General features: G+C 41.3%; 1 protein-coding gene across 1 annotated transcript in view; it reads left to right on the top strand.

Annotated features, from left to right (window-relative positions):
* PTH2R (parathyroid hormone 2 receptor) overlaps positions 1–13143 on the top strand; it is a 59470-nt gene that overhangs the window by 40939 nt on the left and 5388 nt on the right. The window contains exon 9 of the mRNA XM_077771388.1: positions 6452–6546. Coding sequence (XP_077627514.1) covers positions 6452–6546 — 95 coding nt within the window. The remainder of the gene's footprint in view (positions 1–6451; positions 6547–13143) is intronic.

Here is a 13143-nt window from a genome sequence, read left to right as displayed (position 1 = left end):
GGTTCGAGCCCCGCGTCGGGCTCTGTGCTGACTGCCAGCTCAGAGCCTGGAGCCTGTTTCAGTCTGTGACTCCCTCTCTCTCTGACCCTCCCCTGCTCACGCTGTCTCTCTCTCTCTCTCCTAGAGATAAAATTAAAAAAAAAAAAAGATTCTCTCATTTTACTGCTGTAGAGCCAGTCTGTAAGGGAAGAGGTGTGCCCTGAACACCATCCTTGTGTTCTGAGTGATGTGCTCCTTCCTCTCAGCTCCTCAATGTCCTGAAGCTGGGAAAGATGACAAATAATAGCAAACACTGTATAGTGCTTACCAGGAAGTGGGAACTGTTTTAAGTGCTTTATTTATGGAGATTTATCTAATCTTCTAAAAGAGGAAACTGCCCGAGTCACACAGCTAGTAAGTGGTGGAGTGGGATTCGAACTTCAGGGTCCGTGTCTCTACCCAATGAACTCCTTTCACTTAGAATAAAATCTAATGTTCCTGATAGTCTAGAGAAGCCCCGTCACTCATACCTGCACTATTTATATGCAGTACCATTGTTTTCCATTCAGATCCTTGAACTTGTCCACCTCTGCCTCCCCAAGGCTTTCTCACACTCTGCTGTGTACTTTTGGAGGGCTGGGATGTGCTTTCTTCTCTTCCTCACTTTTAAATACTATTCTTCATTGTGGCCTCCTTGACGCCTCCAGTCTAAATTAGGTCGCACTTGTTATATCCCATAGGGCAAGGTGAGGTTTTTCTTTCTCAAGATCAATGTATAAAGCTCCTAACTGTTAACTGTCCGTCTTGCCCACTAAGCTGGAAGGTTTATGTGATCAAGAACCATACTTTTCCTCAACTTCTATATATCTAGTGCCTAGCAAGTTTCTGGTGCGGAGTAGCCAGTCGATATTTGTTGAAAAAATAAAACTGGTGTGCAGAGTAGAAGCCCTGAGGAGCTGCTAAGAGGGAAGTGAAATGAGAGCACAAAGGGAAGTTCTGTGTAATTACAGAAACTCTGAGTCCATTTCATGTGATCTTTTCATTTCCAGAGAAGCCAACTAGAGCCCATGCAGATAAAGGTCACACAGCCCGTGTGACAAAATAAGACCGAGCACATTTTTTGACCATGTTCTTATGCCTTGCCCCCCAAGACATGTCAAGATTGTCTCTTGAATTTATGGGAAAAAGTTCTTTCAATTTTTAAGGCAATATTTGTAGTTTTTTATATATTCACTTTGGGTAAAATACTTGTTTTTCAGACTTGCATTGCATGTGGCAGGGTTTTATGTAATGAGATATGCTCGTTATATGCTATCAGAAATTATTTGCCAAGAATTTTAAATATGAGTTGGATCCCTCACTTGATTGTGGCTTTGGATACTGGAATAGCAGAGGTGCTATTAATTGGAATTTTGTGTCTCTGGGAGTAAAATCTGATAAAATGTGATCGGAAGGTCTAAGCTATATATGAAGCAAACTGAATTTAAGAGAACAAAGGAGTTTGTAGACAATAAGCATTTAAAGGTTCTAACTTGAAGATGTCCTATCGAGAGAATCGAATTTTAGAGACAATCACAGACGTCAGTACACATGTAGGAATAACCACTTGATTTTGGAATCACAGAATCTGAAATTACAGCAATTGTTGTTGACTTTGTTTTATTCATAAGTGTTAACGCCATATTTAAGAGAACTAGAGTCATTAGAAAACATTCGTTTTTTGGTCTGAAAATAAACATCTGCCAATAACACAATTTCTTATTCACCTGCAACACTATGTTGATTTGAGGGTTATTTTAAAAAAAATTTCTTCTGTATAACATCAAACTATGGGAGGAATACTTCCGGGTGGACAGCAGAGCATGGAGCATGGTTTTGGTCCTGGGCCCCCCAGAGCATCATCGGAAGAAAGAAGAGAGGAAGCAGCGGGCAAGGCAGCAACGTCTGGAAGAAGTGGTAAAAGTGAAGTTGGCCGACGTAACCCATCCTAACCAAGCGGGCCATGGCCCCCTGAGACAGGGGGACCTACGTTTCCACAGGACACTAAGGGACCGACTCCTAACCCTGGAGACGCTGCGGGGCAAGGCTGCTTACTGCGAGCTCCCAAGGCAAAGAAGGATGGGTCAGGTCTAGCAAACCCGATATTCTTCCCACACTTGCTCATTAAATACTTCAGTTTGTCTCCTTGGGGCTGGAGAGAGTAAAGGGGAGAAGAGACGTGCACATCAGTTGAGCGGGCACCCCCTGACAGGGACTGTAGGGACCAGGAGAAAGCACCCCTCCCCTGCATGTATTCAAAGACACAGATGAAAATTGCAGGGGCCCAAAGATGGTTTTATAGATGTTTTACTACAGTGGACTTTCCTAGACATAAATTCTGACTTCTGTCTCTGACGATGTCTTTCTATGATAGGCACGGAGGAGAGAACATTCTACATCAAGGGGGGAGATGCTGATTTCTCAGAATATAACTAGGGCTTGCAGAGGGCCGATCTCATGCGATCAATGATTCATTCACTCATTTAACAAATCCTGATTAAACACCAAGGACTTTGCGGGTGCTGGGTGAGGCAGTGGCCGTGATATGGTGAGGAGACCCTCCTGAAGCTTAAGCAGAGTGGGTGAGGCAGACGTTTAAACATGACAAGTGCCCTGGTGAGGTTGGAACAGCTTCTGAGAAAAGCTGACATTCAGCCTGAAGCCGAGGAAAATGAGCTAACTTGGTGCGGGAAGGGGGGAAAGGGAGTGAGGGAACGATCCCGGCAAAGAGGACTCTGGGAACAAAGTCTCAGAGATAGCCTGAGGGGCCAGAGGTTTCCAGCCTGAAAGTTTGAGTTGTTTCCAGTCATCTGTGGTTCACTTTGAATCCGTCTTTAAATTTTTAATTGAGAACGAATCTAATGTTTATATTTGCGTTATTTAAAAACTGTATTTGCATAAAATTGATTCTATGTGTGACTGGGTTTAATGCTGCTGCGGGGTCATTTTATTCACCGCAGTTTTGGGTTTTCTTTTCTTCGTTTTATTATGCTTTGCCTGAGGTAGATCTTAAAGCAAAATTTTACAAGAAGTTCACGTGAGAGATACATGGACTCTCCAGTTTTCTCTTAGAACCGTATCTTCATCTTTTAAAATAAAATTTAGGGATCTCACCGGGAAGCTTCTTCTTGGCCTTGGTCTTTTCTCACTCCATTTGCCCGGCGTAGAATGTCATTTCTGCACCTGCAGACGCAGGTCTTCCTTGAGCACAGGGACTTCTCCCTCTTATGGTTTTATTGATTTGTTCAATTCATCATGATCTTTTCTACAGAAAGAGAAATTAATGTGCACGACTCGCAATTGCACATCGTCCACGCAGGCTTCTCTCCCCTCATCATCCGGGCGGGTCTCTGTTCTCTACCTCCCACGTGGGAGCTCTTCAGGGGGCTTCCACTCTGCGGGATGTATTTTCCAGCTTTGTTAGATCCCCTGTTTGCTGTTTCTAATATTGATTTTAATACTTGATTATATTTTAGATTCTTTACCATCTTTTCTTAATCCACCCTGCTCTTTAAGAAGCTTCTGTATCCATCTCAATCTGCAGTAACTCAGCTCTATTTTATGGGCAGTATGGTGCAGGGGCTGAGACCATACACACAACCAGGCGGTAAGGGCCTCATCAGGCCTCTGACACTTGCTGGCTGTGTGACCGTGAATATTTTGTATAAGGTGTTACTTCGTTTCCTCCTCTGTGAAATGGGACAGTAATATGCTGTCTCATTATCTATCTCCTGGGAAGACTAAGAGTCACTTCACGTAATACACGTAAGTAGTCAAGAACTTAGTTTCCCTAATTACTCTATTCTATACCTTCTTAAATTATTCAGAGTGATTATTTGGAATTTCATCCACCTATTGCTGCAGGTATCAGTATATTTTGTTAACTGATCTTTTAAGGCAGCACGTTTTACTCCATCTTAGTTTTTCTTAATTCTTTCCATAATCCACTTCCTTGCCTTCGATGCATCATTTTCGTTATTAAGCTGATGTATTGGATGTGTATATTTTCTTTAGTCAAATATTTGGGAGTTTTCAGTATTTATTTAGTGTGATCTGCTGGCCTGAGAACAGAGGTCCTGGTCATGAGCTTTTTAATGTGGATGGAGTTTAAGGTTGGCCCCGCCTAAAGCCATCTACAATTCTTCCTTTTCCAGAAGCAGGAAATGACAAGTGACAGTCCCCTGCTGACATTGCTTCCTTCCACAGCTCTGCCAGCTTCGGTTCCTGCCACTTTGTCCTTTGCAGGGTAACTACACAGCATTGCTTTTCACCATTTGACTCCCAGCTGCACTGTATGGCCCAGGGCTGTGGTCGTAGGGAGGGTAGAATGAATGAGGCCCGACAGAAGTGGCTATTCACAGAGTAGCACTCATGTGACATCTGTGAGCTGCTTTCACCCTCTTATTGAAAAAGATTTTGTGTCTTAGGGCGCCTGGGTGGCTTAGTCGGTTGAACATCCGACTTTGGCTCAGGTCATGATCTCACTGTTCTGGAGTTCGAGCCCCACATCAGGCTTGCTGCTGTCAACACAGAGCCTGCTTTGGATCCTGTCCCCCTCTCTCTGCCCCTCCCCCACTCATGCTCTCTCTTCCTCTCTCTCTCTCTGAAAAAATAAACTTTTTTTTTTAAAGAAAAAGATTTTATGTCTTGAGCCAGGTGTTGCAATGGGCGAGATTCTCTGCTCTCATGTTTTGCATCTTTTTATCTTCCTGAAGAGAAGATATAAGATAGTGGTTAAGAATTCACAGTACAGACACACATAGACCTGGGTCAGATTCCCCTGATAGCTGAATAGCCTAGGCCAAATCAACTGATCTCTTTGGACTGGAGTTTCTTCGTAATAGAGGGACATATGCTTGTCCCATATTCATGTGCGCATTTAAACTCAGGTGTTGACAAATGGCAGCTCTTACTGGCCTGAAAATCCTTTTTCAGCCAGCTCATAGCGCCCCTGTGTCCTTCCTCCAGGCTTTGGGGCTCAAGACTCAGTCTCTAGTTCTTATAGAAAGTGTGACATTAGTGAGAGGTAAGAGTATAGTCAGTGGTAGGATGACAATGGAGGTGGCAGGGAGCTAAGGGCTGATGGAGATGATCAGCTGGACCCGGGAGGGGGGCACACGATTCACCCCATAACCCAAATTCTCCAAATTCCAGAAACTGTTGAAAACTCTGCAAGACAATTTATCTCCAAGAATCCAGAACTTGGGGTGCCTGGGTAGCTCGGTCGGTTAAGCGTCCGACTTCGGCTTAGGTCATGATCTCACAGTCTGTGGGTTCGAGACCCACGTCAGGCTCTGTGCTGACAGCCAGCTCAGAGCCTGGAGCCTGTTTCAGATTCTGTATCCCCCTCTCTCTCTCTCTCTCTCTCTCTCAGAAATAAATTTTAAAAATACATTAAAAAAAAAATCCAGAACTTGGTCGGTCCTGTCTTCCAGCTACTGGTCTGCCACTAACACAGCCCACTCGTGGCAACCCACATTTCTGTTACTCCTAAGTAGTGGCACTTTCTCGACTGCAGGCATCTCCATGGTTTCAGGCTTCTGCTTCCTTATGACCCTAGGCCTGGAGATCTTTTCTTTTCCTTCATTTTGGATCTTTTCTCTGATTCGTGCGGCCCTTAGGCGTAAAAGGGCTTATCTGACCAAAAGTCCTCTCTGCCATTTTTAACACCAGAACTTGATTGTCTCTGGGGGTGCTCACACCTGTAATATTTCAAATTTAATCTAACTGCCTCACTGGGGCATTTTCTTAGACAGCATCATATCTTTGTGTGTGTCTGAGAAGCATTTTTAAAACTTTTATTGTTTTAATTGAAGTGTAATTCACATACAGTGTTATAATATTAGTTTTCAGCATACCACATAATGGTTTAACAATTCTGTACATTGCTCAGTGCTCATCCAGATATGTGTGCTCTTAATCCCTTTTATCAGTTTCATCCATGCCCCACACCACTTGCTTAAAAAAGAAAAACACCTTATATACTTCACCCAATACTTTTTATATATCATAAGAAGGACAGCATTCCCCTAAGAACTCTAATAGTCCTCTCCCTAAAGTATATACAGAAGCTGGGAATTCATTTCAAACAGGGCACGTGGTTCCATATACATAGTAACTATCATCCTTTCTGCTGCCCGTCTGCCGCAGGACTTCGTCTGAACGTTGGTTTGGAAATTCCCCGTGGATTCTGCAGACCGTCCTGCGGCATTTTCAGTTTCCAGTGCTGCTCACACTCTTTATCTCTGTGTTTTCATGAGGGCTGCTCAAGAATCACTAGCTGTCCAATATCTTATCTCGGAGTCCCTCATTCACATTTACGGAATGGGTAGTTTTTGGGTTTTGAATACAAAGAAGTTCAATTTGTATAAATGTTTATAAACATCTTGATGGCTAATTCAATAATTCTTTGTATTATTACCTTCTCTTTCAGCTCAATTTTATTCTGTTTCTGAATACGGTTAGAGTTCTGGCTACCAAAATCTGGGAGACCAATGCAGTTGGGCATGACACAAAAAAGCAATACAGGTAATTCCAGGACAGGCATCCACCAGAGGAAATATTTTGGTTACTATTTAGAGTAAAGAACAGGTATTGACTGATGGGAAATGTCTCTGAGAGATAAATTTATGAATACACATTTTCATTTGGTTTAGTTACACAGTTTATCAGAAAAGCATATATACTTTAGGGAAATCGAAGTAGTCTAAAACCTTCCTAATGTGCTTACATTTTAGGTGTTCATTAAGGATAATTTTTTTATCTGTTCTTAGCAGATTGGGATTTTCCCATATATGATGTGACTACTCAGAAAATCTCTTGTTGATGATCTTAGCAGACAAGTTTATATTTTCTTTTCTGTGTTCATTTTTTTATGCTTATTTATTTTTGAGAGAGAGAGGGACAGAGCTCAAGTGGGAGAAGGGCAGAGAGAGAGGGAGACAGGGTCTGAAGCAGGCTCCAGGCTCTGAGCTGTCATCACAGAGCCTGATGCAGGGATGGAACTCACAAACTGTGAGATCATGGTCTGAGCTGAAGTCGGACGTTTAGCTGACTGAGCCACCTAAGCATCCCTCTGTGATCTTAAAATAATGTGTCATAACTGAAAATATCAAGAAAGTGGGTTTGCTCTATTGTTTCTAATCTGTCCATTAAACTGGCCCCTACCAAATATAAATTTTTAAGAACTTTCGAATGCACTGATTGAGCAAGACCCATTATTCAGTCTCTCATGAAGAAAAATGCAAATCGAGTGTTTATGATCGTTATCAAACTATCTTAAGGGTGTGCCCACTTTTCCCACCGATAATTTTGGAAATTCTGAATAATAACAGCCTCTATCCAGACACACATCCGGTAGTCAGGTGGATGTGGATTGATCTTTATAATCCCAAAGTAATAACTACTACTTTCTGTCTTGGATTGTTGCGAGTCTGAGACACGGAAAGGAAAAAACCATAGTCGGTATTTTGGCTCAGTGTCACAAGTGTTCTCGAAGCCCTTTGTTGAATTATTTCCCTCTACTGTGTAGGCAACATTCACTGTCAGACAGAAAAGATGACGGGTATAGACTGGAGTCTGGGATAAGACACATGGTCTGAACAAACCAGGAGCTGCAGGCTCCAATTATTTTTAATGTGCTGCAAGCGGTATTATTATAACATAAATTGTGCCTAAGAGTTTACAGTGAAAGACCTTTGCTGTATTAATATAGCCTGTCTCATGTTACATCCCACTGATGAAGACAAAGGCCAGAGGATGACAGAACAATGGAAAATGGAAAATGTAAATAGCTCTTCAGTCTTCTCCAGAAAGTGGAAAAGTACAAAGGTTTTGAAAGCTGCTTATTTCTCTAGTTCTGAATAAAAGCTCCTTACTTTTATAGCCCTAAATGATGTGAACTTGAACTCTCAAAGTTACCAAAGAGACTTGAGAAACTCTGAGGAGAACAAAGGGTGAATTATCTTAAAAAATAGATTGAATAGACAATATTTTGAGTTCATGCATCGGGAATTATTTCTCAAAATAATGGAAGAGAAAAATTCATCAAGGATTAAAATAATCTGCTATTCAGAATTCACAACACATTTTAAAATAATCTGGGGCCCAGAAGTTTTTTAAGTTTGAAGTGATTAATTTGAACAGAGTCTAGACTAACAGTAGTCAAGGAAAGTATTTTCCAGCCAAATACATTTTTTTTTTTAACAACTGAAACATACTTAGTATTCTTACCTGTGTCCAAAGTTAAAAACGTGGTGAGGAAAGGCTCGGTCTTTCTTTCTGGAGAGAAAAATGTGGGTACTTACTTGGCAGTATTTGGGAATTCAATTCAGTATTTAGTTTCTGAGGCCTTAGATAACCACGTTTTAATAGCTTCTCACTTTGTAAATAAAGAGACTTGGAAAAATGTAATTTGTGTCTCTGCCTCAGTGAAATTCTACCTATGAGGTTTAATTGAGTATTTACACTTACACTTACTCATTTTTGTTCCTTTAAACTTATATTTCATTTGGTTATTACTCTTGTCCAACAGATGTTCAAATATTCTTGCTAAAATAAAACAAAAAATATATGTATATTATATTTATATATCCAAATGGTGCATCTAAAGCAATTTTTAAACTTATTTCCATGCATATTATTCTCTGAAAGACTGAAAACATCCTTCAGCATTGAGATAGTCTCTCCTCGTGAGCATGTGTGTACCCACAAAGAAAGACTTATGAAGAGTACATGGTATCCGTTCACTGATACAGTAGCTTAAAACTGAAATGAATTAATATAATCAGCTTTTAGGAAACTTTTTATTTTGAGATAATTATAGAATTATATGCAGTTATAGAAGTAATACAGAGATAAAATAATATATGCAAATACTGCAGAATGTAAAAATAATGCATATGTATATGTAATGTATAATATATATACCCTTTACCCAGTTACACTCGAAAGTGACATTTTACATAACTGTAGTTCACATCAGTCATTTATTTTTTATTTTTTTCACATAAGTTATTTTAAAACAAGACTGGTCTGTAGAAAATTAAATAATGTATTAGATTGAACAACAGGGCTAATGCATTTAAAAAAATTTTTTTAATGTTTATATAATTTTGATAGAGAGTGCACATGAGCAAGGGAGGGACAGAGAGAGAGAGACACAGAATCTGAAGTAGGCTTCAGGCTCCGAGCTGTCAGAGCAGAGCCTGATGAGGGATTCGAACTCACAAACTGTGAGATAATGACCTGAGCCAAAGTCGGATGCTTAACCCACTGAACCACCCAGACACCCCTGTACTTTTTGTTTTAAATTACAACTCCGTCCCCTTGCAAAGCAAGAAAGATTGCCAAGACTGAAAGAACATGAGCTATGAGAAATGCAACATTCAGGGGCGCCTGGGTGGCTTAGTCGGTTAAGCGTCCGACTTTCGCTTAGGTCACGATCTTGCAGTTCGTGGGTTCGAGCCCCGCGTCGGGCTCTGTGCTGACTGCCAGCTCGGAGCCTGGAGCCTGTTTCAGTCTGTGACTCCCTCTCTCTCTGACCCTCCCCTGCTCACGCTGTCTCTCTCTCTCTCTCTCCTAGAAATAAATAAAACGTTTAAAAAAAAAAAAAAAAGAAATGCAACATTCAATGGAAAAGAACATTGGAATGTTTTGGTTAATTTGGCTTTCCATTCAATATTAGACAAAACTCATATTTATTGTTTATTATTTCTGGAATAAATTCAACCAATGTCTATTATACAGTATGATAGTAAAGAGGGCAGCTTTTAAGGCTGAATCCTATACTCATTGTCTGGTTTTAGGCAAATACTTTCCTTTTCCGAGCCTCTATCCTTCTCCCGGATATGGGGCGGTAATGGCTCTTATGTGGTTGGCAGAATAGGAGGAGGCAGCCTGTATGGGATGTGCCAGGGGTGTGATAGGCAAGAGCTTCATTGACGGAGTGCCCTTTTTGTGCCATGCAAGAATTCAAAGCATAAGAAGACATGGTTTCTGTCTGCCAGAAAATTTGAGTGATGAGAGAGAGAGAGAGAGAGATTAAACAAAGTGAGGACAGTACCAGTAGAAATGCACTTACAGTGTTAGGTGTATAGAAAAAAGGGAAAGATTAATTCAAGCTCAAGAGGGATCGAAATAGTAGTTTTTTAAAAAAACTAAGTTGACTCTTAAAGAAAGTTGGGATCTTCCAACACTTTCCACCTGGAGAGAGAGCTATTGCAAGAATTGAGTATATATTTTCTAAATAGGACACTGAGTCCAACCAACCATTTGATTTCTTTATATTCCTCTCATGGCTTTGCCCTTGAGCTTTGCCATGGCTGCCAAGGGCAAAGCCACCACATTTCCAGCAAGCTGGAAGGCCACGTTCGGTTGGTGCACCCCGATCATCTCATGAGACAGCTGTGCCTTTTCAGAGCCGGGCTGCAAAGGTGTACAGTGTGCGTGAGTGAGCAGATGGACGCTGAACAAATCAGTACCCACGATTGCGGAATGACTTTATGTGAGTGGGAAAATCCATTTTGTAAATGAACAGAAAGACAAATGTATACATTGGCCTGGTACATGCCCCTGCTTCAGCTTGCTCACCGGCATGGAAGAATACATTTTAAGAGAGGATGCGATTGTAACTCTTCGACAATATAAAGGAACACACATCAAAGATTTTATTTAACTCATGAATGAAGGAACTGATAAGATATTGCAGATGCCTAAAAGGGAATTATGAAGGCTGAAATGAATTTACAAATGGATGCAAATTAGTAAAACTTCTTAATATCCACAAGGCTATAATTAGTGACATTCCACTGGACACAAGTTACATGTCTATGGACAGGAATNCCTGCCACTCCCCCTCCCCCAACCCCCGCCCTACCAAGATTATCTTCCCTGGCTTACATGCCTGTATGATCCTCATCTCCCCTAACCTTTCTTGAGCAAGACCTGTGATAGGATAGTTTCTCCCTTTGCTTAGGTTACGTTATATGGCCAAGGTGCTGGGGTAGTAACTCCTGTGGGTGGCAGCCTAGAGAGAGATCCTTCTTCTGGCTTTGAAGAAGTAATCTGACATGTTGTGAAGGCACGTGGCTAGGACCTGAGGACAGTCTGAGGGCGGCTTGTAGGCACTGAATGATCCCTGGCCCTCAGCCAGCTCCCCCTCCTACAGCTTCAAGGAGTTGAGATCTGCTATCAGTATGCATAAACTTGGAGAAGAGCCCTGAGGTCCAGATGAGAACACAATCCTGGTGGCTGACACCTTGATTTTGGCCTTGTGACACCCTGAGCAGAAGACCTATATACATCATGCCTGGACTTGAGCCATACAGAAACTGAGAGCGAATAAATAGAATTTTGTTTATGTCACTAGATTTGTGATAATTTGTTACATAGCAATAGAAAATGAATTCAATTATCATGTTTTCTATAAATTAACTTTTATCTCTACAGAGTTGTAAAAGAGCCAGGTCATAGAAAAAGAGAGAGAAAACCCAGATGGCTGAGCTAGCAGGATTCCCACTAAATTGCAGCCTTTGACAACTGTTTCTTGCTCTGCTTTGAACCAAATGTCCCTAAAGTTTTACATTTGTGATCATTTTACAATGTGTTGCATTTTTCTTCTTTTCCTTTCATTTTCTTCCCTGCCCTGCCCTGCCCTCCCCTCCCCTTCTCTTTCTTTCTTTCTTTCTTTCTTTCTTTCTTTCTTTCTTTCTTTCTTTCTTTCTTTCTTTCTTTCTTTCTTTCTTTCTTTCTTTCTTTCTTTCTTTCTCTCTCTCTCTCTTTCCTGTTTTAACCTAGTTTTTGGCTCCTCGTCACACACAATAGGAACAATCAAAGTTAGCTTGATTTTGAGAATGGTCTCCATGGGTATTTATCCATTCATCTTAAAAATAATACTTTTTTAATTTAATGTTTATTTATTTTGAGAGAGAGAGACAGAGCACTAGCAAGGGTGGGGCAGAGAGAGAGGGAGACAGAATCTGAAGCAGGCTCCAGGCTCTGAGCTGTCAGCACAGAGCCTGACGTGGCATTTGAACTCATAAGCCATGAGATCATGACCTGACCCGAAGTCGGGCAGTCAACCAACTAAGCCACCCAGGCACCCTTATCCATTCATCTTAAAAGAGGAAATGCAATTTCCTTTTCAGGGTCATGTTAAGCAAGACTTGTAAAATTCTGCAAATGTAGTTAGTGCTGTCCCCCTTTATCTGATTAGACTGAACTATGATGTCATGAAGTTACTCACAGTGTCTTGCTTATTTATGCAGTGATGGAAAGAGTAGTCACTTGTGAGGATTCAGGAGGACAGGCATATCTCAAGGAGCCTCTGAAAGTTGGAAGGATTAGTTAGGTAAGACCCATTGTCTTACTAGGGATGGTGCTTGGAATGAAACAGACTTTAGGTAGAATTTTCAAATGAAGTAGACTGTAGATGAGTCAAAGTATGAAGTGTGGGGCTGGAACAGCACAAGGGAGAGCCCGTAGGCCACTGGGCAAACTGTGAGTATGAGGCAGAGCAGACAGCTCTGAGACAAGAGGAGAAGACAGTCGAGGCACTACTGGGAGATACGAGAGGCAGAGGAGAATGAGATGGGACACATGTGCAACTCCAAACGTCCAAGTGAGGCATTTCCAGATGATTTGCGAGGCACCCAGATCCTGCAAGAGCTGAGAAGATAGTTATGATACGAAAGTGGATTTGTCTGGAAGATTATCCCTATGAAAGCCTTAGACTATTATCGCTCTTCTAAACTTCTGGGCCCCGTGACCTCATTTTAGAGAAAAGAAAACTGAATCCCAATCACTCAGGAAGTTAATGGCAAATCTGGAATGTGAATCCAGTTTTGTTTAGTTTCAGTCCAGTGTGATCTCTACTTTTCCACACTGTTTATTTCCAAGAAGAAAGCTAGGTAAGTATATAAGTAAGTAAACAAATGAAGAAGGGAGGGAGGGAGGGAGGAAGGAAGAAAAGTAGCCATAGGAGAGACCAGTAAGAATGGGAGAAGGTTACAATTGTTTGAGATTACTGGGGCATAAATGATTTGCGAAGAAGGAAATATTTGAGGAATAGAAGAAGCCAGATTTGGCAGATTCTTGGATAAAAAACACAAAAGAACCCCTTCCCCC

Source organism: Crocuta crocuta, unplaced genomic scaffold, assembly GCF_008692635.1.
Source record: "Crocuta crocuta isolate KB4526 unplaced genomic scaffold, BGI_CrCroc_1.0 scaffold160, whole genome shotgun sequence".
NCBI lineage: Eukaryota > Metazoa > Chordata > Mammalia > Carnivora > Hyaenidae > Crocuta > Crocuta crocuta.
This window is presented reverse-complemented; position numbering and strand designations above follow the sequence as displayed.